Source organism: Caretta caretta, chromosome 3 (genome assembly GCF_965140235.1).
Source record: "Caretta caretta isolate rCarCar2 chromosome 3, rCarCar1.hap1, whole genome shotgun sequence".
In the NCBI taxonomy this organism is placed as follows: domain Eukaryota; kingdom Metazoa; phylum Chordata; order Testudines; family Cheloniidae; genus Caretta; species Caretta caretta.
The window spans coordinates 144060904-144084552 of record NC_134208.1 but is presented as its reverse complement, the minus strand read 5'-3'; the positions used below and the strand labels follow the sequence as shown (position 1 = coordinate 144084552).

The 23649-nt window shown below is 43.3% G+C and overlaps 3 protein-coding genes across 3 annotated transcripts in view; 1 reads left to right on the top strand and 2 right to left on the bottom strand.

Moving 5' to 3' along the window:
* Positions 1-223: 223 nt before the first annotated feature.
* Positions 224-10717, bottom strand: LOC125634866 (sulfotransferase 6B1-like). Its single transcript, XM_048846206.2, is given in 7 exon segments — positions 224-2772; positions 3770-3879; positions 3881-3924; positions 4204-4298; positions 4976-5102; positions 9817-9852; positions 10682-10717. Coding segments are annotated over 7 exon segments (579 nt in total). The 3' UTR covers positions 224-2641.
* Positions 10718-12072: 1355 nt separating this feature from the next.
* On the top strand, positions 12073-19452 carry CEBPZOS (CEBPZ opposite strand). Its single transcript, XM_075126986.1, is given in 6 exon segments — positions 12073-12129; positions 12131-12206; positions 13828-13932; positions 18585-18629; positions 19080-19164; positions 19243-19452. Coding segments are annotated over 5 exon segments (351 nt in total). The 5' UTR covers positions 12073-12087; the 3' UTR covers positions 19163-19164; positions 19243-19452.
* The window catches only part of CEBPZ (CCAAT enhancer binding protein zeta), a 26055-nt gene continuing 21466 nt past the window's right edge, over positions 19061-23649 (bottom strand). The window contains exons 14-17 of the mRNA XM_048843625.2: positions 22555-22638; positions 20332-20393; positions 20149-20230; positions 19061-19343 (exon numbers count right to left, since the gene is read on the bottom strand). Coding sequence (XP_048699582.1) covers positions 19204-19343; positions 20149-20230; positions 20332-20393; positions 22555-22638 — 368 coding nt within the window. The 3' untranslated portion in view covers positions 19061-19203. The remainder of the gene's footprint in view (positions 19344-20148; positions 20231-20331; positions 20394-22554; positions 22639-23649) is intronic.

Below are 23649 nucleotides of genomic sequence, written 5' to 3'. Positions count from 1 at the left end.
CAGTCTTCTTCATTCTCCAGGTATCTATCTAGGGGTTAGGGGACAGACTAGCAAATCTAGTTAACTCCTAGGGTCTGCAATATCCATTCTTTCTCCAGAAACAATGGCAGGCAGTTAGAAAGGATTCATTTATATAGAATGCTTTAAACAAATCTCTTGGAAAATCAATTTAACATGTTGAATAGATTTCCAATGACTTCATCAGCTTTGAATAATGCCAGTACTTACTTTATTGCATTCTACACAGAATTCTACCAAACAACACATTGCAGCTAAAATGAGTTTAAAAAACAGGGACAGACCCTACAATCCTTGCTCATCCAAGTACAGTAACTCCTCACTTAAAGTCATCCCGGTTAACGTTGTTACGTTGCTGATCAATTAGGGAACATGCTCATTTAAAGTTGCGCAATGCTCCCTTATAACCTTGTTTGGCAGCCGCATGCTTTGTCCACTGCTTGCAGGAAGAGCAGCCCGTTGCAGCTAGCTGCTGGGTGCTTGGAACCAGGGTGTGCCGGCAGCCCCCCATCAGCTCCCTGCTCCCCTAAGTTCCCTGTGCGGCAGCCGCCAAGCAGGCTATCAATTGCCAGCAATTCATCTGTCCCTCCCCCCGCTTTCATGCGCTGCTCCTGCCCTCTGCCTTGGAGCTGCTCCCAGGAGCCTCCTGCTTGCTGTGAGAGGACAGGGTGAGAGGGAAGAGGGGGCTAATGTAAGGGTGTCCCCCTCCCCCCTGCTCCTGCCTCCCGCTTACCCCTTCTCCATATAGAGCAGGGTGGGGACACAACAGGGCTCAGGACTGAGAGAGCTTGCTGGCCGCAGCTGCTGTCTCAACTTGCTGATCTACTTAAAAAGGCAGAGTACTTAGAGTGCAGACAGCGTGCTTAAAGGGGCAATATGCATCTCTCTCTTTCTCATACACACACACACGGTGTGTGTCTCTGTCTGCCATACTGTCTCCCCTCCCTCCATTTGTGCTGTCTTGTAGAGTGTGAGGCTACATTAACAACAATGTGTTAACCCTTGAGGGCTCAGCTGAATGCTAGTTCATCATTTAGCAGTAAGGCATTCACTGGGAAATATCCCACACTCTTCCATCCTTTGACTCCACCTCAGCCAAGCTTCACAATCATCATTGCTGTGTATAATATTAAATTGTTTGTTTAAAACTTATACCGTGTGTGTGTATATATATATATAATATAGTCTTTTGTCTGGTGAAAAACATTTCCCTGGAACCTAACCCCACCTATTTACATTAATTCTTATGAGGAAATTGGAGTCAATTAACATCGTTTCGCTTAAAGTCGCATTTTTCAGGAACATAACTATAACGTTAAGCGAGGAGTTACTGTACTCCCATTGAACTCAATGGCACTAATCACATGGAATTGACAGTTCACAAACCAACTGTGCATATATTACCTTTAATATACATTTAAGGTTATAGGCCTGTAGCGTACTATGCAATTAATCAACATTAATGCATATGCAAAGGGTTAGACCATGCCCTTGTCTTACTCAATTGAGCAAATAAGGCCCCATCCATCCCCAGCCTAGCTAGAACTTGGGTCTGGTTTGTTGTGGAGCTCAGACTCTGCCCTCAGATACTTGCTGCTTCAAGAAAATGGACATAAGGGGATGGAGTCTTAGCTCTACCCCTTCCCCCCTCACAGGCTGGAATAGTTGGCTTGGTGCAAGAGGGAGAAGTAAACTTCACCCTTTCAAGGGCTGATGTAATTTATTCCTTACCTGAGGCAAAAGTGGAGCAGGGGAGGAATTGTGCTTTGGTGGGATGACTCTTGTGGGTATGTGTCTAAAGGCACAATCTGGCCCAAAGTACATTTTAATAATATTAGAAACATAGCTCATTTTCATCAGTGAGCATGGACTGATAACTCCTTGAGTTATAGAAATCAGAGATGGAAAAAGCCGAGCAGGTCTCATCCATCCCACTGCCTCTATATAATTGTTCTTTATAGTACATGCTCAAGTGCTTTCTCCAATCTAGTTTTAAAATCATGCACGTGATGAGAAGCTGTAGAAACCTGTTGGGACACTTCCACAGTTAGGGTTAAGGAAATGTTTTCTGATATGCACTCTAAACATTTCTTTCCTCACTGTCATCCCATTATTCCTACTTATTTAAGCACCCTAATCAATTCCACTCTTTCTGTTCTACTATGATAATGGGAATACAACGCTCCACAGTGCATAGTTACACTATTTCATTCCTTATAAATCCCTGATCACTTACGTTGCTCTTCCATGAATTTTCCCCAGTTTGGCTAAGTCTTTCTGGTATCTAGGTGTCCTAAATTACAGCAGTAATTGTGGTGCAAGTAATCTTATCTCTGGTCAGCAAAACATTTAAACTCTTGCTTAATTTTTGAGTAATCCCACTGACTACACTGGGATTGAAGCAGGTGCTTAAAATTAAGCATGTGCTTAAGTGGTTTACCGAACTGAAGCCTGTATTCTGATAATACAACAGAACCAAACTTAGTAGAAATTTAATCTTACACTAACAAGTTACAAATTACAACTGAGATATTCATCCTGATTTAAACTATTCCTTTTAGAGTATATTTAAAAAATAAAATTAAAAAAAACATATCAAAGTGAGACTTTTCTGTAACCATTCTCAGGCCTTGCAGTACACATCATACTTCAGATTTGCTTTCAGCTTGGTTCCCCCTAAACACTCTTTAAATTTAGCATCCATTTCCTGGCTTTGAGCTTCAGTAAAAAGGTTCTTCCAATCTCCAACAGCACCTGGAATAAACAAAAGTAAGAAAAGGATACCCTTGACTATGATGACTGTAGGGACAGATTTAAAAGAAGAATGTCAGATTCCTTTATTATGGTATTTGGGGACAATGCATGTTGATATGCCAGAAATAAACATCTGTTCAGAGGAGGAAAAGTGCATACAGGGCCTGATCCACCATTGCCTGCACCTTGTATAGTCATTTATACCACTACAAGGTGAGTATAAAGAGTGGATATAATGCTTTTGTTCTGATTTGGTTGTATTTGCACGGGTGTAAAAAAGACTATGCAAGGTGCAGTGCAAAGGCCCAAAGAGTTCATAAGTATGACTTGCAACTGCAAGAACAGATTGTCCCCACTTGCAAAATTTGGATCCAGACTTTGAATACCCCTAAATCTGAGGATGTATGGATCTGGGACTGTAGTCTCGTCCATTCCAAAGATACTTGTCAACCAACTGCAAGAACAGATTGTCCCCACTTGCAAAATTTGGATCCAGACTTTGAATACCCCTAAATCTGAGGATGTATGGATCTGGGACTGTAGTCTCGTCCATTCCAAAGATACTTGTCAACCTATAGGTTGCTTAGATCCAAGATTTTGATTCAGGCCCATAATTAATCCCAGTAGTTGCCTAAGAAACTCAAGAAGAAAATTCTATAGAGATTTAATGGCCTAAATCAAGTTTTAGAGCCCGTTCCATCTCCCACAGAAGTCAGCGGGAATCTCTCCATCACTGTAATGGGAGCTGGGGAAAGCCATGACTGTGCTATGCTTTAAGGAAACAGGGTAATCAAAGTGGTCTATTTATTGATTTTGACCCATGTGGAAATATCAAGTGACTCTCTAAAAGCACCATCCGTGTTTCTCAAACCATTTCTAACCTAGATAACTAGAAAGAAAGAAAGGTTGATTGCCTCCTATTCCAGATTCCTGTCAAAATTAAATTAAATGTAATCATTGACAATCCTTGGATTTTTTTTTTAAAACACAAATTTACCTTTACGGAAGAGAATCGGACCAACTGAGCCATAGATCTCCTGGGATTTTTTTCTCATCACTTGGAAGTTTCCCCTGTCTGCAGTAGACTGAATCTGCTCTGCTTTGAGAGAATCCAAAGAATTCAGCTATTTGCTTTGCTCCAGAAGCCAAGTTCTGAAAACAGTGTAGTGAAAGGGGTAACATGTTTGCTCTGAAAAAAGGAGTTCCCTTTTTGACTGGTGTGTGATCTTGACGTATTAATAACATTTTCACACACAATGCATTTTATATCACCTTGATGCTAAGTGTTACAGATTTGTATCCATGCTCAACTTGTTGCTATAATATGTTTTGGGCGCCATCATATCTCATTGAGGTCACTAGGAGCTTTGCCATTGACTTGAGTAGGAACAGGATCAGATAAGTCTTGCCTCCAAGTATCAACAGCTTTACCTCTTTCAGGTCTTCATATGTTATAATCATAACATTTTCATCTTCAATGTGTTTGCTCTATGCAACCACGTGGTCAAAATAGGAACCCCAGGTGACTGAAAAGGAGATAGAAAACAAGCTTCAGCCTGTATGTTCAATAATTATGCTTTTGTTTCTCTTTAACTAAGAATCACTTTTGCTGCCTTCAGGTTATACCCATGCAAATAAACATAACAGAACATCTGTTCAGTTGTGCAGTGTTGTACAATGGAGAAGGCAAGATTTCTCTCTGACTCCTGTAGGCTAGAGGTTTATGTCCTGAAGCACAAACTCCTCTATCTATACTATTGTTTTAGCTTCCATGAGTACATATGCTGTTATTAGGCATCATTCTGAGCAGCCAAGTCCAGATCTCTATCTAGATCTAAACTTCCCTACATTTTGGAAGTGCTTAGAACTGGGATTTTGGTTTGGTCCCAGATGCAGAAACTGAAATGTCTTCACTAGCGCTTTTGATTCTGATCAGATCTTGCTTGAAGCTGGCCCTAGTTGGCAGAGGTTTTGCCCAAGACATTAAACTACTATGCAAGTTCATGACTCAAGGGACAACATAATGCCCAGAAGCAGCACTATCTTAGAACTTTCCTCACATTCTGGAGTTCAATTGCAACAATAACTATCAATTAATTTTAGCATTACACAGCTGTTTTCATATTGGCCCCCATTTACTTTGTCTAAAACATTTTTTTCTGCTGCTTAATCTTTCAGATACATTCAAAAATAGTAATTGTACCTTTTCCACTCATGAACTCTGAGAAAAACTCATCCCAGGAGTTATAACTGGGGATGTCTGAGATGTTCTTTAAGAAATGGAAAAACGATGCAGCGGTATCTTGAGGATTTCGAAACAACACCAGTATCTGGAGTGGGAGGGAGAGGTTAGCAATTTTTAGATCTTTTATTTCCCGGGATAACTACTGTGATAGTACAATCAAACATTCTGTAACCAGTAATGTACTGTAGCTATTAAATATTTTCATTTGTATGTAAGACATGAAAAGCAAGCTCAAAATGTTGGCCATAATAAAGTCTCTGGCCACTTTTAAAGCTTGATCTTGTGGTCAAAGAGTCATAAAAATGAAAGACTGAAAAAGCCTATATTACTATCATTAATATCCTTCCCTGTCCCTTTGGGGCATTGCTCCCTATTGTTACCTTAGACCTGGTGAATTTCCACTGCAGGTTACAGCCTGTTATTGTGCAAAGCACTATTGTTTTCTCCCTCTGGAAACTGTAGCTGTGCTGTCCCCTTTTATTCCCATTTTCTATGTTATGGCAACAATTATGTCAGCTCTTTTGGATAGTTACTGTAAGCATTTTTTGATCACAATTTGCCAATGTGAAAATAATTTTACTGGATCTCTCACGTGACTAAATACAATATAATCTTTAAAAAAAAAAAACAACCAAAATCCTAAACTGCTCCTTGACAGCCTGCACTTTGGGCTTTACTCTGCTCAGATACCATACCATAAGGGTCAAACTTACTGAGACCTACTGATGTGTGGAATAGGAATAGAATTTAGCCATTGATGTATTTGTATATTTTCAAAAAATATTTCTAAAACAGAGAGTAAAAACAAGGGGGACATAGCTCCTTCCCTGAAATAACTTGCGGGAAGGGATTGGGGTGTAGGGAAGCTCCCCAAGCAGCTCAGATAATTCTGTCAGGGAGAGGGTGTCTGTTACCCCCTATTAAGAAATAAACGAGGGGTACTACACTCATGGATCGTCCAAATCCTTCTCTGCACTGGGCCTGGAACCCCCTGTCCTGTCACCTCTCTGGCTACCTGATAGGGTTGCTCCAATGAAACTGTATTGTTAGGTCACTCCCCACCCGTTTCTGCTCCTTGGAGTCACCTCTTCAGAGGTTTCCATGAGTACTCTGCTCTAAAGGTAACCAGCATGATTCGATGCTCGTTTCCCTAGAGGATTGGCAAGGTGTGACAACAATGTGTGTCCTTGGTCCATAGCATCATCCCCCTGGTCCTTGTGGAGATCCCCTTGGAAGGTTTGCCTCAGGGTCCACGGAGATGGTGCTGCAGAGTTGGCTGAGCCATAATTTACCCTGAGAAATCCCCCTGTGCATTCCAGAAACAACAAGAAATGCATGATGCAAACAGCTTTAACCTCATGCTTTCTGTGAAAAGCTGTGGCCTGAAAGGATGTTATCCTTCCTTCTCCATTCTTCTCCCCAACTTCCTCACTCTTCAGTCTCTTGTCCTCTTGTTTTCATATTAGCTTTACATCGTTAGCCCATTGGGGTAGAGATCTTATCTTTGTATTCACCAGTAAAGCACCACACATGCCTGCACTGCTTTATAAATAATAATCTCTGCCTCAGTGTGATTCTCTGTGAAAGAGAATTAACTGTACTTCCCTGCTTAACAGGTGTTGTGAGGCTAAATCCCTGAATGGGTGAAATTCACCCCTATATAAGGCCTATGCACTACTTAAATCCTACTTAAGCACTAGAAGCCAAATGAAGACCAGGCACTAGGTCTCAAGTGATCAGCTTGCCTTGCATTGGCACTGTCCAGAGGTGAATTCACCCTACCTTTGTAAAGTGCCTTGAGATCCCCAGATAGCAGATGCTGTAGAAGTGCCAACTATTATTGTTGTTTCTTCATAAAGCGATATTCATCTCCTTATTTAAATGCAGACTAGAGCCACCAACAGCACTCTCTACAATTCTATGCCCTCACTTGCTCATCACATACCATCAATGAACAAATAAAAATTAAATTCTTAAGGACGTTACTTGATAGGCCTGAAATACAAGTCTCTAGTTTCCCTACCACCTCTCAAACATCTGGTTTAACAGCAGAGAGTATTGCCTTCTGACTCTATGTTTTCCTTCACCCCACACGTCATAAAGATTTTCCACATCAGTTAATGTTTTTTCTTCTATTGTGCGTACCCAAGATGTGGGAAACATTTCACATAGTGAGATTTTCTTTAGTTTAACTTTCATGATCCTGAATAAATAACAAGAAATATGACAACAGTGAGGCTTTGGAAGATGAAGGGAAGTTTAGATTCAATGTGAGAATTTTCATCAGGCTTAATCCTCTGAGGTGCTGAGCACCCACAACTCCCAGTAAAGTCAATGGGAGTTGTGGGTGCTCAGCACTGGGAACGGGACAGTCAGCTCCTTCCCAGACTGGGCTCATATCAGACACATTTGAGAAACTGGCTATGGAAATCAGACACCTGTTTTTATAGTGTTACCAAATAGCTAAACTCTATTTGTTCATGTGGTAAAGACACCTGTAAATAGATGCTTAGACCTACAGAGCTAACCTGTGGTTCTTTAGGCTCAATCCTGAAAGGAGCTAAGCACCTGTTCTGGTTATTATACCAATGGGAATCAACTTAGCACCTCAAAGACAGAGTTTTAAATTGCAGTTTCCTGTTTTCCTTTTAGTTCTTTACACACACACACCCATCCTCTCCATTTTTTCCTTTATAAAACTTGGGAAATTAAATGCAAAAGTTCCATTTAATGCTAGTTAAGGTTGTGAGATTAAGCACTCAAATGTCAGGAAATTTTTTTAAAAATAAGGTTTTGCTGCCAATGGGTTACTCCACCACATTAGACATATATAATATTTTCTGTTCCTTTCTCGTGTTCAATGTAACTCTTAACAAATGCCTTTTCATTGATGTATGCCTGTTGCATGGTTTCAAAATTCTCCAGCTGCCCCACTCTGTTACAGGTGTTGGAAACCTGCAGGGAGTTGCAGATTCATTCCACTGAACTCATTAGCAATGTCTTGTCTCTTGTTAAAATTTCCCATCATTGATTTATCACAAGCTGCATTCGTATTAGCAATAGTGGGGAATTTTTTTAAAAATCCCCCCCAGTGCAAAGCTATAGAACCAGGTGTGGCTCATTAAACTAACTGAATTTCTGAATATCTCCAAACTGTAGTGATGTTTGAAATATAAACCAAACCAAATTATGTAAATAGCCCTTATCCTCATATTAGGCCAGACAAAAAAACCTACAATCCCCAAAATCCCTAAATTATGAGATATTCCAAATCAGATCCACATTTTCAGCTCACCTCTCATTTTGTATTTGTCCCATTTCCGCTGCTTTGGCTTTCTGTCTCTTCATGGTTGAGATATTTACCTTAACCACTGCAAGCCAATTTCTTAAGTCCTTACTAAGGCAAAACTCCCATGGATGATCAGCATATCTCACAATTAGGCCCACAGTAAGGTCTTTATGATTGGGCCCCAATTGGATTACATCATTTATTCAGGTTTCAGAGGAACAGCTGTGTTAGTCTGTATTCGCAAAAAGAAAAGGAGTACTTGTGGCACCTTAGAGACTAACCAATTTATTTGAGCATGAGCTTTCGTGAGCTACAGCTCATTTATTCATTCTATTGTAACAGGTTTCTCAACAAAAGATTAAATAAAATTGCACAGGTTCTCCTCTGCAGACCCCTTTGCAAGGCAGAGATCCTCTCTTACATCCATATTATCTCTTAAAATCATAAACCCCCATTTCTTCAGTCTCAAAATGCTTCTCTCCACAGTCCACCAGAAAAAGGAACATGGACTATTGGTATACTATATTCTGGTCTGGACTGTTTTCTAGTCACTAAGTAAACCGTATCTGGCAAAAACAACTTGAAATTTAAAAATGTTAAAGAAAAGCTTAAACTTCTGCAAAAACAGCCAATATGTCCTGTCACTTTTCCATCACAATTAGTAACAACACTTTCGCTATTTCATCAGCTACTTTATTCTGTTGTTTTGCCAGGTTTGTTGCCTTTGAGTGAAATTGCAGTGTTAGAACAACAATTGCCTTTAAATGGACAGATCTGAAGGGTGGAGAAAAATCCTAGCACTACTCCCTTTTTTCTTGAGAACAAAATATCTCATGTTGTTCTCCATATGCAAACCCCACCCAATCAGGTATATTTCTCTCCTCCTTTTCCATCTTCCTGGGTCTGGAGAAAGGGTCCAATTCAGCAACACTTAGTCCTAAAAGTAAGGCTTACTCTTATAAGTAGTACCACTGAAGACCAATAGGAGTGGCAGGATTGGGCCCACTGAGACAAACAGGTATAGGAGACAAATCAGTAAGAATGAGAGGCAAAATATTAAATTTAACCTTATATAACATTAACAGGAAGCAAGCTTCTCACACCAATATAATGTTGTTTTTATTTTGGCAGCAAGCTATTTCTGTAATTAAAGAAAGCTTTTCAGCCCCATATCACTGATTTAGAGGAAACAGATGTAAAGTCTATGGATAACAATAATAGAAGACAGTACAATAAAAAGCATAAGGCATAAAGAATAACAATCAAATTAATTCCAGGAAAGCAAAACTAACATCATAGCTTTAAAATAGTGTTTAAAATATCATCATAGCTTAAAATCCCAATGCCTACAGTGGAAGGTATTGTATATTAATGTCCCCCTTTTATGCTAAAGAGACAATAAAATACTGAACGCTTACATTTAGCAGGGCTTTTTTCCCCCCAGTGTGCCCAGAATAAGATTTAGATCCCTCTGTAATGCACTGGATTTATGTATATAATCAAGTTTCACTTTAGCAGTTGACTCCGACAGAGAATATGGGACTTGCTAGTAGTAGCTAAGGGACTTTTCCATTAGCTCAAGCAGTAGAGATCTGTATCTAAGCATTATAAGCATATTCTTAATTTTATGCTTCACGCACTCTAGTGGAACTACTCACAAGCTTAAAGTTAGGCACTTGCTTGAGAACCTTGTTGAAGGATGAGATTTCAAGCAGCAGTGTGTGATTTGTACAGTAATTGTCTATTTTCAGCACCTGGAGCTGTAATCACAGTTGGACTGAGCTACTAATGCATTTTGTGGAAAACAGGGGCCCTGTGAGCCCTACAGTCAAAGATGAGAGGCAAGAAAGGTCAGGTGGGTATCACAAATGGCAGGCTCAGTAGAGATGCAGCCAAGCCCACCAGAGAACAACACACAATGGCAACTTTCTCCTTCCCCTTCTGTTGGGAGAAGAGATCATGGCTATCGCATTGCACCCTGCTGGCAGACTGGGAGCAATGAAGGGAGGCTAACACTGACTATGTGTAGGTGTGGAAGGAACGCAGCGGGGAATGACAGCCATAATTGAGCAAGAGGGAAATAGTCATCACTTGTTATATGTTATAAAAATGTTAAAACAAAATACAGTTTCTTTTGGTTGTTTCTCTGCCCTGTAAGTATGATACTAGTCTGGTCTAGGAGCCCTCAGCTATGCCCAGATCATTATTACAATCACACCAGCAAAGTCTGAAAATATTGAAATATACTGCTGAGTAATATTAGCATATGGAAGACATTAATCCATACTTAATAACAAACTCTCCTAGTGGCTCCCAAGAGAGAGCCCTCTCAGTCAATGAACAATTCCCCAATCCTACTCTCTGGGCTCTCTTACAAAGAAAGGAATGGATCCACTCAAGAGTAACTCCATCTACCCCTGCTCAAGTTCTCAAGCATGTCAGCAGCATCTCATAATATTCAAGGCTATGTTGAGGAAGGGTTGGAAGTTGAACTCAAGCTAAAGAAGGTTGTAGGCCATTGAACTACATTTTACTGAGAAGGGAGAAAAATCTGTGATCTTTGTGACTGCATTATGAGCTGGTGCACTCCTTTGGGTGTTACTGATTAACATATTTGTGAAATATTAAGATCTCCTGTACAGTACACTCCAAGCCTCTGGGCCACCATTTCCATTATTCTATTGATAGAAGCAGCTGCCTATAAGAAAGGAAATTCACAGGTGCCATCACCAGGCCTGGCAGAGCATGAGCTTTGTCTTTTCCTGGCCCATTCAAACCCACAAATGCTTCCCTCACTCCCTTTATAGTTTCAAAACCTAACTATGGACCTCTACAGGTTACTTGAGGTATTAGTCACCATTGTTTGGGCAAAACCAGCTGCAAGTCAAAGCAGCAGTAGTTGTGTGTTGTCAGTCCTGTGCTTCCTTTGTTGGGAATGCCCAAACACAGCTCCCATTTCCTGCTATATTTAAAAAACAGAAGGTGCAGTTTGTGGACAATGACCTCCAAAACAAAAGAATCCTTCACTGCTTGGAAAACTTAAAAAAGCTCTAAAAATATCAGTGGATCTGATCCTGAGAGACACAGGCATATGGGGCAGTATGTTAGGGGCAGGATCCCAGTGCAGAGCCTGGAGCTGGGTGTTTGGTGTGGGTTGCAGACAGGATCCTGGCCCGGGGCGGAGAGTTTTGGGCCAAGTTGGGAGCCAGATCCACAGCACGGGGGCAGGGTGATTGGCACGTACTGGAGGTAGGGTCCCAAGGCAGGGTGTTTGGGGCACGGTGGGGGGAGCAGTGTCCTGAGTATGTTGAGGGTGCGGTCCTGGGGTGGGGCTCAGCTGGAGCGTTCGGGAGTGTTGAGAGGGGTCCCTGGGCATGTTGGGAGCAGGGCTGGAGTGGTTGGGGCATGTTGGGGACGGGATGTCGGGAGGGGGGTGTTGAGGGCCGAGGCCCAGGGCAACGGCAGGGCGTCTGGCCCCTGCTGGAGGTGCAGTCCCGGGGCAGCAGGCTGGGGCGGCGCCGAGGCTTGGGGGGCGCGTTGGAGGGCGGGGTCTAGGTGCTGGCTCCCGGGGTGTGGCCGGGATGCGAGCTGCAGGTCGGGGCGGGGTCCCGGGATGTTTGGGGGCGTTAGGGGGGCGGCTCCGAGCAGGGGGCAGGTTGGGCAGCGCAGGGCTGGGCTGAGCGCTCGTGGTAGCGGCAGGTGGCGCTGTGCTGGGAGGGGGCTGCTTAGAACCCCCTACGCTGTGGGGAGACTGATCGTTGGGGGGCAGTCGGTCGTACGCATGCGCGCACGGACAGCGTCTCCAAACCGAGCCTCTACGCTGCTGTGTACGCACGCACGTTAACGGGCGCAATACCAGACTGCGCCTGCGCCGGGGCGCGAGTCCCTTCCTTCTCAAGGGTATAAGGTAAGCAGACGTGCAGCGAGTCGTGATGTCCGCCGCAGGGGGGTGAGGGCGCGCGCTGTCCGCTGCCGCTTCGCGGGGCTGTGAGCAGGGCCGCTGGTTGCTGGGCCGCGCGCCCCTCGCTGCAGCGGGTGAACTGGGAGGGGTGACCGTAACGAGCCCTCAAATTATGATGCGGAAGTAGAATCTGTCTTCTGCTTCCGGGTCACTCTGCTTGTTGCTGCCGTTGGCGTGAGCGAGCTTGTCGGGGCCGTGAGCACAAGGGGCGAGGTTTGGAAACCCCGTGCGGGGCGGGGATTCAGCGTTGCGGGTCTTCCTCCGCATTTCGTTCCACCCCGTCGCGCCCGCAGGCCGCTCACGTGCCCTCGCCGAGATCTGGGGGCGGGGGGAGAGGGTCACGTGTTTCTCACGTGGCTCCTGCCCCTCACGCGGCGCTGGCGAGTTGCTGCGGGCGCGCTCCCGGCTCCGCGCTCCCAACCCCTCTCGTGCCCGTTGGCTTTAACAGTTGCTCGCTAGCGGCCCTGTTCCGCGCTGGGCGGTTTCCCGCCGGATTCCCCTGCCCCTCCTCCCTCCCCTGCCCGCGGCCTTTCCGGCCTCTGCGTGTCTCAACTGCTGTGCGGCCCCCGGGCGGGGCTCCCCCGCGTGGCAGACCGGGGCGCCATGGGGCCGCCTGTGGCTGGCTGTTCGTGCCGCCCGTGTCAGACCCTGGCGCCTTGCTTTGCCGACGAATCAGGCCTCGCCTGGCGCCTGCAGCGCGCTAGGCATTGGGCCGGCCACTTGCAGCCCTGGCCTGATCCCAAGGCCGCGAGTGGCCAGGCTTGGCCGTAGTGCGAGCGCGTGTGTTGGCTGAAGGCTCGCTACGGGGCCCCTCTCGGCTGGCACAGACCCTGTACTCCCTTCCCGGCTCTCTGACAGCTGTAGGGTCTGCCGCATTGATTTTAATGGGAGCTAGTTGGGGGCCTGGAGCCGGCCGAGGGGGAAAAGACACCATGCAATAGCCAACTCTTGAAGCAAAAGTTGTTTTCAGAGCTGTAAATTCCAGATGTTAAAGGTGACTGGCAAGCCACCTCTTCAGGGTGCCATCAATTGCAGCAGTATGTGGTGGAGGCCCCAATAGTCAAGCAGAAGGGGGCGCAGGTCAGTACCAAACCTTTCAGTCCAGTGAGGACTAGCACACCTCTAACTAATGATGTCACATGGTGCGTGGAACCTTGCTTGGGAATATGGCTCACATAAATGTTGAGCTTTATATTTAACTATCCAGAGCGTTACTTTTGTAAAATTTTGTTTTAAATATATACAAAGGACCTAGAAAAAAAAATAAAAATCTATAGGGTTTCAAGGTAATATGCTAAATGCTCCTTCTTGGGCCTGATCCAGCACCCACTGAAGTCAATAGAAACTCCCATGGACTCTGGTGGCTATTGGTTTCATCCCTAGTCAGTATATTTGACGCATTCCACGCTTGCAGTACTCCGATGAACTCAAGGTGAAGATGTTTAATGATTTAAGAATAAGCAGAAATTCTTATGGTATCTTTATTACAATTTTAGTTCAAGAATGAAAACATTAGCATCTTTATAGTAGTGCTTATCCAAATCTATTTTTGAAAGTTAGGCATGGAACCTGTTGCAAGAAAGATCTTCAAAGGAGTTCTACTTTTGGAAGTGGCTGGGGTCGCTGGAGTGTATTTACTATTTTACAGAATGGATACAAGTCAAGGTAATAAAATGATTTTAGAAAGTACTCCTGATAGTGGGTACCAACGTTTCTTACACTAAAAGTGAAAAATTAGTAGAGAGTGGATAAGGTAGCAGAATGTTGATGCCCTAAATTAAAAAGTTGAAACTTATGTTCACACCAGTCTATACCGTTTTTCTACTCTCATTTTCCTGTTTTCTCTTGCCTTTTTCTGTAAACAGAGTAGTTGTGAAGAAATCAACTGTGCATGCAATATTGGGGTAGGGGGAGACTGTGCTTAAGAGGAGAGAGAATTTACTGGGTTATGTCCCAGGAACTTAGCCTAATAGTACATGACTGAGACTTATTAGGTGGTTAGATGTATCCTGAGGTAGTGAGGTGCAGGGGGAATAGAACCATCATGAAATTTCTGTTTCAGCAGTCTGTATATTAACTGTGTAACGCAGAGGTGGGCAAACTACAGCCTGCGGGCCACATCTGGCCCATGGGACTGTCCTGGCCCGGGAGGCCCCTCCTCTGCCGTTCCCCCTCTCCCGCAGCCTCAGCTCACTGTAGTGGCACCAGCCACTGGTACTCCAGGCAGTGCAGTAAGGGGGCAGGGAGCGGGGGTGTGGGATAGAGGGCAGGGGAGTGGTCAGGGGGTAGGGGTGTGGGTAGGTAACAGGAGGGTTGAATGGGGGCATGGGTCCTGGGGACAGTGGTCCTGGGGACAGTCAGGAAGGAGATGGGGTGGCTGGGGAGAGTCAGGGGACAGGGAGAAGCGGGGGTTGGATGGGGCAGAGGTCCTGGGGGGCAGTCAGAAATGAGAGGAAGGGTCGGATGGGGCAGTGGGAGGCAATCAGAGGACAGGGAGCGTGATGGATGGGGCAGGGATCCCAAGGGGGCCCTCAGGGAATGGCGGGGTTGGATGGGGCAGGGTTCCTGAGGGGGGCTGTCAGGGGGCGAGAAGCGGGGGGGGTTGGATGGGGGTAGGGGCTGGGCCATGCCTGGCTGTTTGGGGAGGCACAGCATCCCCTAACTGGCCCTCAATACAATTTCTGAAACCCGATGTGGCCCTCACACCAGGGGCGGGCAAACTTTTTGGCCTAACAGATCAGATCTGATTAGTAATCTGTTGTGGAATTATTACCTCCCCAAAACCTTACTCCAAGGACAGGGACAAAGTTTCAAGTAGAAAAAAGTCATCTAAGCATTTGTTGCTGAAAGATTGTATTGGTGAAAAAGTAATTGTTCATCTATTAGATTAGATCTGTTAGACTCCTGAGGGAATTCTGTGCCAAAAAAATAATTATACACACAATATTTTAAAGTTCTGCAAATTTTGTCAATAGATGGGGAGGCTCCAGCATGGTAGTGGGGAGCACATGCCACTGGTGGCATGGAGGTGGGAGATCACCCTGCAGTGCGTGCTCCCCTCATGGCTGACACAGACTTGGTGAGGACCTTGACATAGCACAGGGGCTAGGACTGCCCCTCTGTGCCAGGCATACTGGGTGTGGGCAGGCAGGCTCAGCCCAGCAGGATCCAAATGTGGAGGGATCCAGGTTTGGGTTGAGAGGGTTTGGTTTGGGCATCTCAATGCGGGGGGCTGGGTGCATGGGCAAGGGGACTATCAGGTGGGTACAGGTGAAAGTGGTTGGGGCTCCGCGGAGGGGAGCAGGTGCTGGGGGAGTGAAGCTTGATGCAGTCTGGGTGCAGGGGGTTGGCAAGGTGGGGATTCAAGTGCAGGGGCTCAGTGGGGATGGTCTGGGTGCAGGGGGCTCCAGCTGCAAGGGGTGAGGCCCAGCAGGGGGGTCTGGATATGGGGGGGTCCAGATGCATGGGGTTGGGCAGATATGGGGGGCAGCTTCGTGTACATTGCTCCCCAACCATGGGTGGAGGGATCAATGAGGGAAGGAAGCAGGGGATGTGTGGAGCTTCATACAGCCAGGAGAGGTTTCTTGGGGTTGGTCTGACCCAGCCGTGGCTGCTCCATGCAGAGGAAGAGGACGTTCCATCCTTCCCAGCACAGGGTAGGAGCTACAGGCCAGGATGTCCCCACCTCCACCCACAGTGGTGATTTAGCTCTCCCTTGGCTGCTCCGGGCACCAGAAATGATGCACCTGCACTGCTGAGGAGGGGCATGTGACTGCTTTTGCAGCTTCCAAGAAGACAGATGTGGAAAAATTAGAGTCCAGTGGATGGCAACAAAAATGATTAGGGGGCTAGAGCACATGACTTATGAAGAGAGGCTGAGGGAACTGGGATTGTTTAGTCTGCAGAAGAGAAGAATGAGGGGGGATTTGATAGCTGCTTTCAATTACCTGAAAGGGGGTTCCAAAGAGGATAGAACTAGACTGTTCAGTGGTAGCAGATGACAGAACAAGGAGTAATGGTCTCAAGTTGCAGTGAGGCTGGTGAAGCACTGGAATGGGTACCTATGGGAGGTGGTGGAATCTCCTTTCTTTGAGGTTTTGAAGGTCAGGCTTGACAAAGCCCTGGCTGGGATGATTTAGTTAGGTTTGGCCCTGCTTTGAGCAGGGGGTTGGACTAGGTCTCCTGAGGTCCCTTCCAACCCTGATGTTCTATGATTCCCTGGCAGAAAGTCCTGCTTCTGCGGGGAAGCAAAAAAAATCTGTAGGGGACATGAATTCTGTGTGCGTGCAGTGGTGCAGAATTCCCCCAGCAGTAATCTATAGCACATAAATTATGTGAGAGAGATTTATTAGGGCCTGGAGAAACCTCACTCTGCCCAAGACACAGCCGAGCTCACATCAAATGAGCCCTCAGATCTAGAGGGTTTAGCAGATTCACTGTGAGCTAAGGCTCTCCCAGGAGATTTTAAGAGTTTTTTATATGCCACCAATTACTCTAGTATCTGAGTGCTTTCCAAATCAACCAAAAAATTCCCGTTCTAGCTACAGATATTTGTGACTTACAGCACAGCTTCAGGGCAGATCAGAATGCAAAGATACACCTGTTCTCTTCAAACAGAATGTTAGGGATCGGTTGCCATCTGAGTTGCAGTTCTACTCTAGGTCAGATTTAGATCAGATGATCAGAAATGGAGTTATGTAGAACTAAAGAGCTTTGAAAAGAAGGCAGGAATAGCCAAAGAATCACCTTATCCTAGTTCAGGGGAAAAAAAAAAAAAAGGTTGTGAGGGAAGCCTGTGGGTGATGTAGTAGTCATAGAATATCAGGGTTGGAAGGGACCTCAGGAGGTCATCTAGTCCAACCCCCTGCTCAAAGCAGGACCAATCCCCAATTAAATCATCCCAGCCAGAGCTTTGTCAAGCCTGACCTTAAAAACTTCTAAGGAAGGAGATTCTACCACCTCCCTAGGTAACGCATTCCAGTGTTTCACCACCCTCCTAGTGAAAGTTTTTCCTAATATCCAACCTAAACCTCCCCCACTGCAACTTGAGACCATTACTCCTTGTCCTGTCCTCTTCTACCACTGAGAATAGTCTAGAACCATCCTCTCTGGAACCACCTCTCAGGTAGTTGAAAGCAGCTATCAAATCCCCCCTCATTCTTCTCTTCTGCAGACTAAACAATCCCAGTTCCCTCAGCCTCTCCTCATAAGTCATGTGTTCCAGACCCCTAATCATTTTTGTTGCCCTTCGCTGGACTCTCTCCAGTTTAGGTCATTAGGTACAAAACTTTAGGTGTGTTAAGGGATAACATCGGCTCAAATTTAGGTTTGCACAGAGGATGGAGACACTATTTTCAGCTTCCAGGATGGCACTGATAAAGTTAATCTGCAGCCAAATAAGGGAAGTTGTCTGGAGGTGCCTGGTTATTGACGGAGAGATCTAAGACCGGAGTTCTCAACCTTTTTCTTTGCGCCCCTCCACAACATGCTATAAAGACTCCACGGCCCTATAAAAGCCAGGGCTGACATTACCACCACAGGGACTCCCATAAAGCTAAGTTGCTCGGGCTTTGACTTCAGCCCCGGGTGATGGGGCTCAGTGCCCTAGGGTTCAGCTTCATGTGGTGGGGCTTTGACCTTCTGACCTGGGCCCCAGCGAGTCTAACACTTGTCCTGCTTGGCAGACCCCCTGAAACCTGCTTGTGGCCCTCAGATCCCTGGTTGAGAACCACTGCTCTAAGGCACTGTTTCTTAACTGGTTTGTGGGCTGGTGCAAGTCCCCAAGATCTTCCTGACACATTTAGGAAGGCAGCAAGCCAGTATCAAAAAGGTTGAGGAAAAACTCTTCTGAGGAAAGAAGTACTTGTGGCACCTTGAGACTAACAAATTCTGAGGGATGCTCAAAGCTTGAACTTGTAATAAACTTGAGGCAAGCTCCTTGGCTCAACCCTTCCTTAAAACAGCCTTAGATTTCACAACCTCCTTGATTTTAGGGGGGAGAATTTTTTGTGTATCTTTGGCAAAAGGAAAGCCTTTTCACTCTTACAACCCTAAGAGCCAGATGACAGAGGGACCCATCAGGCTTTGTGCCTATCCCCACTAGTGAATGGGCAAGAAAAGTGTCTAAATTTGTAAATAAAAGTAGCTCAAATGTGGTGTTTGACTAACACTGAAAAATACTAAATGAAATTAAATTACACACTACTAGTTAGTATCTAACTAAAGACTAAGAAAGTTACCTTTAAAATACAGAAACATGCATTCCATTGGTGCAACTGTTTGAGAATATTTAATTTTTTTTCTTATTCCCTTACCAGATTTTAGGCATACAATGAACAGGAGATTTCCATCCATTTTGGAGGGTAAGTCACTTCTTGCCAACTAAAAGAAAACACTTCATAAAACTTGTATGAAACACTGGAATGCGTTACCTAGGGAGGTGGTAGAATCTCCTTCCTTAGAAGTTTTTAAGGTCAGGCTTGACAAAGCCCTGGCTGGGATGATTTAATTGGGGACTGGTCCTGCTTTGAGCAGGGGGTTGGACTAGATGACCTCCTGAGGTCCCTTCTAACCCTGATATTCTATGATTCTATGTCTTTTTGACAGAATTATCTTCTAGCTTTGCATTGTTGCTAAATGTTTTTCAGAAATGCAGAGGTTGTAAAATGTATGTTTAGCTAGAGACAATTCTAGTGATTTTTTTTTTCCTACTCAGAATCAGATGAATACAAATCCAATAAAATTAGACCTAGAAATTCAGATGCACATAAGAGGAACAGATGACACTGATGCCTTTTTTTATATATTTTCAGTTTATTACAAAAGCAATGAATGGGCTGGAGTTTATGGAATAAGGGAGAACGACCGACTGAAATGGCTAAGTGGCAAAAATTAGAAGTAAGTAAAAACAGAAGCAGTGTAAAACAAATGTCTGATTCATTTTCTTGACTTTTTGCCTTTGTGTTTATTTTTCAGGCCTTTGTGTTTGAACTGTTTTTTCTTCTTGATGATATTTTTCACATCTCTGTTGTGAAGCCAGTTGTCACGCTCTGCTTCCCACTTGAGCTGTTTGATACCTACAAGGGAAGAGGTGGTGGATAACTGATGTATCCTTTGAACACTGTTTGGAATTTGAATAATCTACCCCCAAATTCATAAAACACCAATAAAGTGTGAACTATTGGATTTTTCACCTCAAATTTTTCCATTATGCAAAAACTGTTATACTTGAAACCTTTTGGGCCTGTTTCAAAGGCACAAATTTTAGAATTGCTTTCATGGATCCTGTGTTATAGTTTGCATTAACACTCAATGTTTAGGATGGCAGCCATCAATTTTTTTAGACCAGAGAAATGAGTATAATTAATGCTTTATCTATTTGATTAATCCCACTTTGAAAAGTAGATATTTTTACAGATTTAGATTTGTGGGGGAAAACTGTTTTTGCTTCATATACACCAAAGCTGGGGCATGGTGTGTTTGGCTAAACCTTGGTTACATCAACTTTTATATCAGAAAAATTCCCATCAGGAATACATAATTTAGAATTAGGTATTTAATGATGCAAGTCAAAAGCTGCATGTCATTTTGCAAAATGCTTGCAAGTGCTGTGACTAAGTACAATTAAATCTAGACTAGGGCGAGAGTCCTTAAAAACAAGTACAGTTGTATTATATACATCATAAAGTTGTACTGGAGCAGTGGCTGAATTATTTTTTGTGGATTTAAGTTAACTTTCATTTTAAAATGGAATACACTTTTATTTTTAAAAATAACTAAGCAATGACTTTTTTTTTAAAATTGTCTTAAGGATTGTGCATAGGTACCTATTCAAATAGCGTAAGGGTATAGTTTGTTTATAGAACATGTAACTGCACTTACTTGCATTATCTTTGTTAGCCATTGCATTCATACCAATGTTGTCAAACTTGGACTTAACATTTTCATCCAGAAGAGTGCCGAACTTTAAAGAGAGACAAATATTATTTTCTTTATGGAAAATATATTCAGGCAAAATGTGAGATCAAGCATTTTTTCTTAATTATGTATACTGATCAGATTTACCTCTTCTGCAGCAGCAAGCATGCCCATGTCTTTGAGTTTTCTTTTCTTTTGCTGCTTTGATCCTTCAAATAGAAAAAAATTATTGAAAATTGTAATCAGCTAAAATTCTATACTTTCCCAGGCACCACCACCAGACAAACATTCATCCTTTAATAACATTGTCCAAAGTATCTGATTTCTATTAAAGCTCCTAGAAAAGCATCTATCATTTCATTGCAGGGAGAGATGTGTGAACAGATTGCTTAATAATGTAATATATATATTGTAATAGCAACCTAAAGACCCAATCAGGATTAAAGCCCCCTAGTGCAAGGTGTTGTACAAAGACAGTCCCTGTCCTGTTCAGTTTACAGTTCAAGTGATAGATGAAGGGTCAAGGACTACAATCCAAAATATAATAAAAGTGTTAACATGTTTATGAAAATTGTATAAATACTAATTATCTGATATTTCCATCTGTCCCTTAAGCAGTCATTAATTGGCTGACTTCTAATCAATGCTGCAGCAGAAATGAGTCTTAAGAGTAATACTCTTCTGGAGTCATTCATGGAGATTTCAATAGCACTGATTAGCATCCAGAAGGAACTGATTTCACAAAAGTGGTCTGCTAGTGTTTGTTTCAAGTGTATTTGTAAGTTTTAAAATAGTTTAGTATAAAAAAAATTGGGGATTAGTTTTTCTGAGAGAAGGGATGGCTGATAAGATTGGGGATTGTGTGCCAGTATTTTTTTCCTCCTCAAAAGGATTGCCTCAGAAGCATACAGAATCAGAGCCTAATGGCTAGGGCCTTACCAAATTCATGGCCATGGAAATCTGGTTTTGTGTGCTTTTACCTGATACTCCCTTGTAAAATCTGTATAAACCAGTGTTTCTCAAATTGGGAGTCCAGAACCAAAAAGGAGTTGCAGGAGGTCACAAGGTTATTTTAGGAGGTTGTGGTATTGCTACCCTGACTTCAGAGCAGGGCAGCTGGAGAGTGGCTGCTGCTGGCCAGGAGCCCAGCTCTGAAGGCAGCGCTGAACTAAAGGGGGCAATACCATACCGTGCCACTCTTACTTCCCTGCTGCTGTCAAAGCTGGGGAGCGGCGGCTGCTGACTGAGGGCCCAGCAGTTTTGTTGGGAGTTACAAACAACCTCCATTCCCGAGCTGTTCATTACTCTGATATTCTACTGTATGTTTTTAGCTCTCAAATTTTAAGGGGATGGGATATGTTGACTCTTTAACACACATCTTTTAACCAGTGTTAAAGAGTTATCTAATTAAAAATCCTAGTTCTTGTGATGTTGTTTCTCCAGTTTTCCAGTCATCAGAACCTGAATTTCTAATGTACACAAGCAGATTTAAAAAACACAAAACTTTAGGTAAACTTTTGTTGACCAAGTAGCAAAAAAAAGGGTTCAACCTTTTTTGCAGGTTGTTTTTCAGATCTAAAGCAGTGACACTCGGACCTCAATTATTAAAGAGCCACAGTAGTGTGAATTCATTGTTTCATTTACAATAGTACTGTATATTCATATTTAGAGAGACAAAATACTTAGTTTTATATATTCTCACAGCATGACTAAGTATTTTATCAACTACAATGGGTTAATATAATAAACACATCCTGGTTGATTAATTAAATCAGGGTTTTAATATGTTCTGCAAAGAGCCACTTGTAGTTCCCAAGCCTCAGTCTGAATATTACTGATCTAAAGCAACAGCTGATGCTGTAGGGGTTTTTCTGAGTGGGAGTAGTAAAGACTACATTCCCCCTCTCCTCCCCCCCCCCCCTTTAAATTCATCTATTCACTCACTTTTCATGTCTAAAACTCAATTTATATCAAATTTGCATTTTTAGTTTGTTTTCATTACCCACAGCAGGCCACAGCTCTTGAGGAATCTGTAGATTTCCCTTTTTAAAGAAATCTAGGGAACACAAATTTGTGCTGCATGTACTGTATCCAGGTACAATGTAATCTGCTCTACATATATCTGCTAATTCAACTCAACCCTAACAGCCTCTCAAGAGCTGTCGCTAATGCTCAATTGTACCAGACTGACTGGATTTGCAGTACAGGTGTGAGAAATTCATTTTCACTAAAATGGAATTTGAACTTATGTTTCCAGAGGCAAAAGATCAGTGCACCAACCCCCTACACCACAGAGCCCTCTGCCACTCTACATACTTCTACTACTTTGTATTAGCCTGTCTCAGACTTTAAATGAAAATATATTCTTACCTTCAAATGATTCAGCAAAATCAATATCTTTTCTTCTCTTGCCTTTTTTACTGACAGACTTGACCTGATCTTTACTGTTTACATCTATTATCAAAGAAAACCAAATAGGTCACTATAATTTGCACAGTATACACTATATTTAAAACATTAACTACGAACACTAACATGTCCATTAAGGCACATCTGCCCCATTATTCTGTTGAGCTTGTTCTTAGAAAACATTAAAACCACAATGGACATACTCAAATTTTTAATTTAAAACCCACAGATCTTGGGAAATGCTAAGTTTAAGTTTTTCATGCCAGCTTTAAATACCTCCTTTGCCTACTATCACAGCATGGAAGATAAAGCACTGATCTCAGCTCCACGAGATACGAAGTCCAATGGAATAAGTTCAAAAGAAACATTGCATTATGTAAAACGTATCTATTTGATGAACAGTGTGGTGTATTAGGCTTGGAAGGATTAGACTTTTATCTGTAAATGCCAAATATTGATTTTACTGGACATGCAAACCAGTGAAAAAATATTTCTATTGATAACACCTAATGTCATTAAAGTTACTGTCTCATCCTTCCCATGATTTCCCACAACTGAAAATTTAAATCGAGAAAGGCTTTAAATTGATCAATATTACCTGTTGAAATTTAAAAAAAATTCCACCAAGCTAATACAGTAACTCCTCACTTAACATTGTAGTTACAGTCCTGAAAAATGCTACTTTAAGTGAAACAATGTTAAGTGAATTCAATTTCTCCATAAAAAATAATGTAAATAGGGGAGGGCTAGGTTCCAGGGAAATTTTTTTTGCCAGACAAAAGATTTTATACATACATATACATAGTACTGTACACAGCAATGATTATTGTGAAGCTTGGTGAGGTGGTGACATTAGAGCGCAGAAGAGGGTGGGATATTTCCCAGGGAATGCCTTACTGCTAAATGACGGACTAGCACTCGGCTGAGGCCTCAAGGGTTATTGTTCGTGTAGCCTCGCACTTTACAAGGCACCACGAATGGAGGGAGGGGAGAGAGACACAGTGTGTGTGTGTGAGAGAGAGAGACACGTGCATTGCACCTTTAAGTATGCTGATC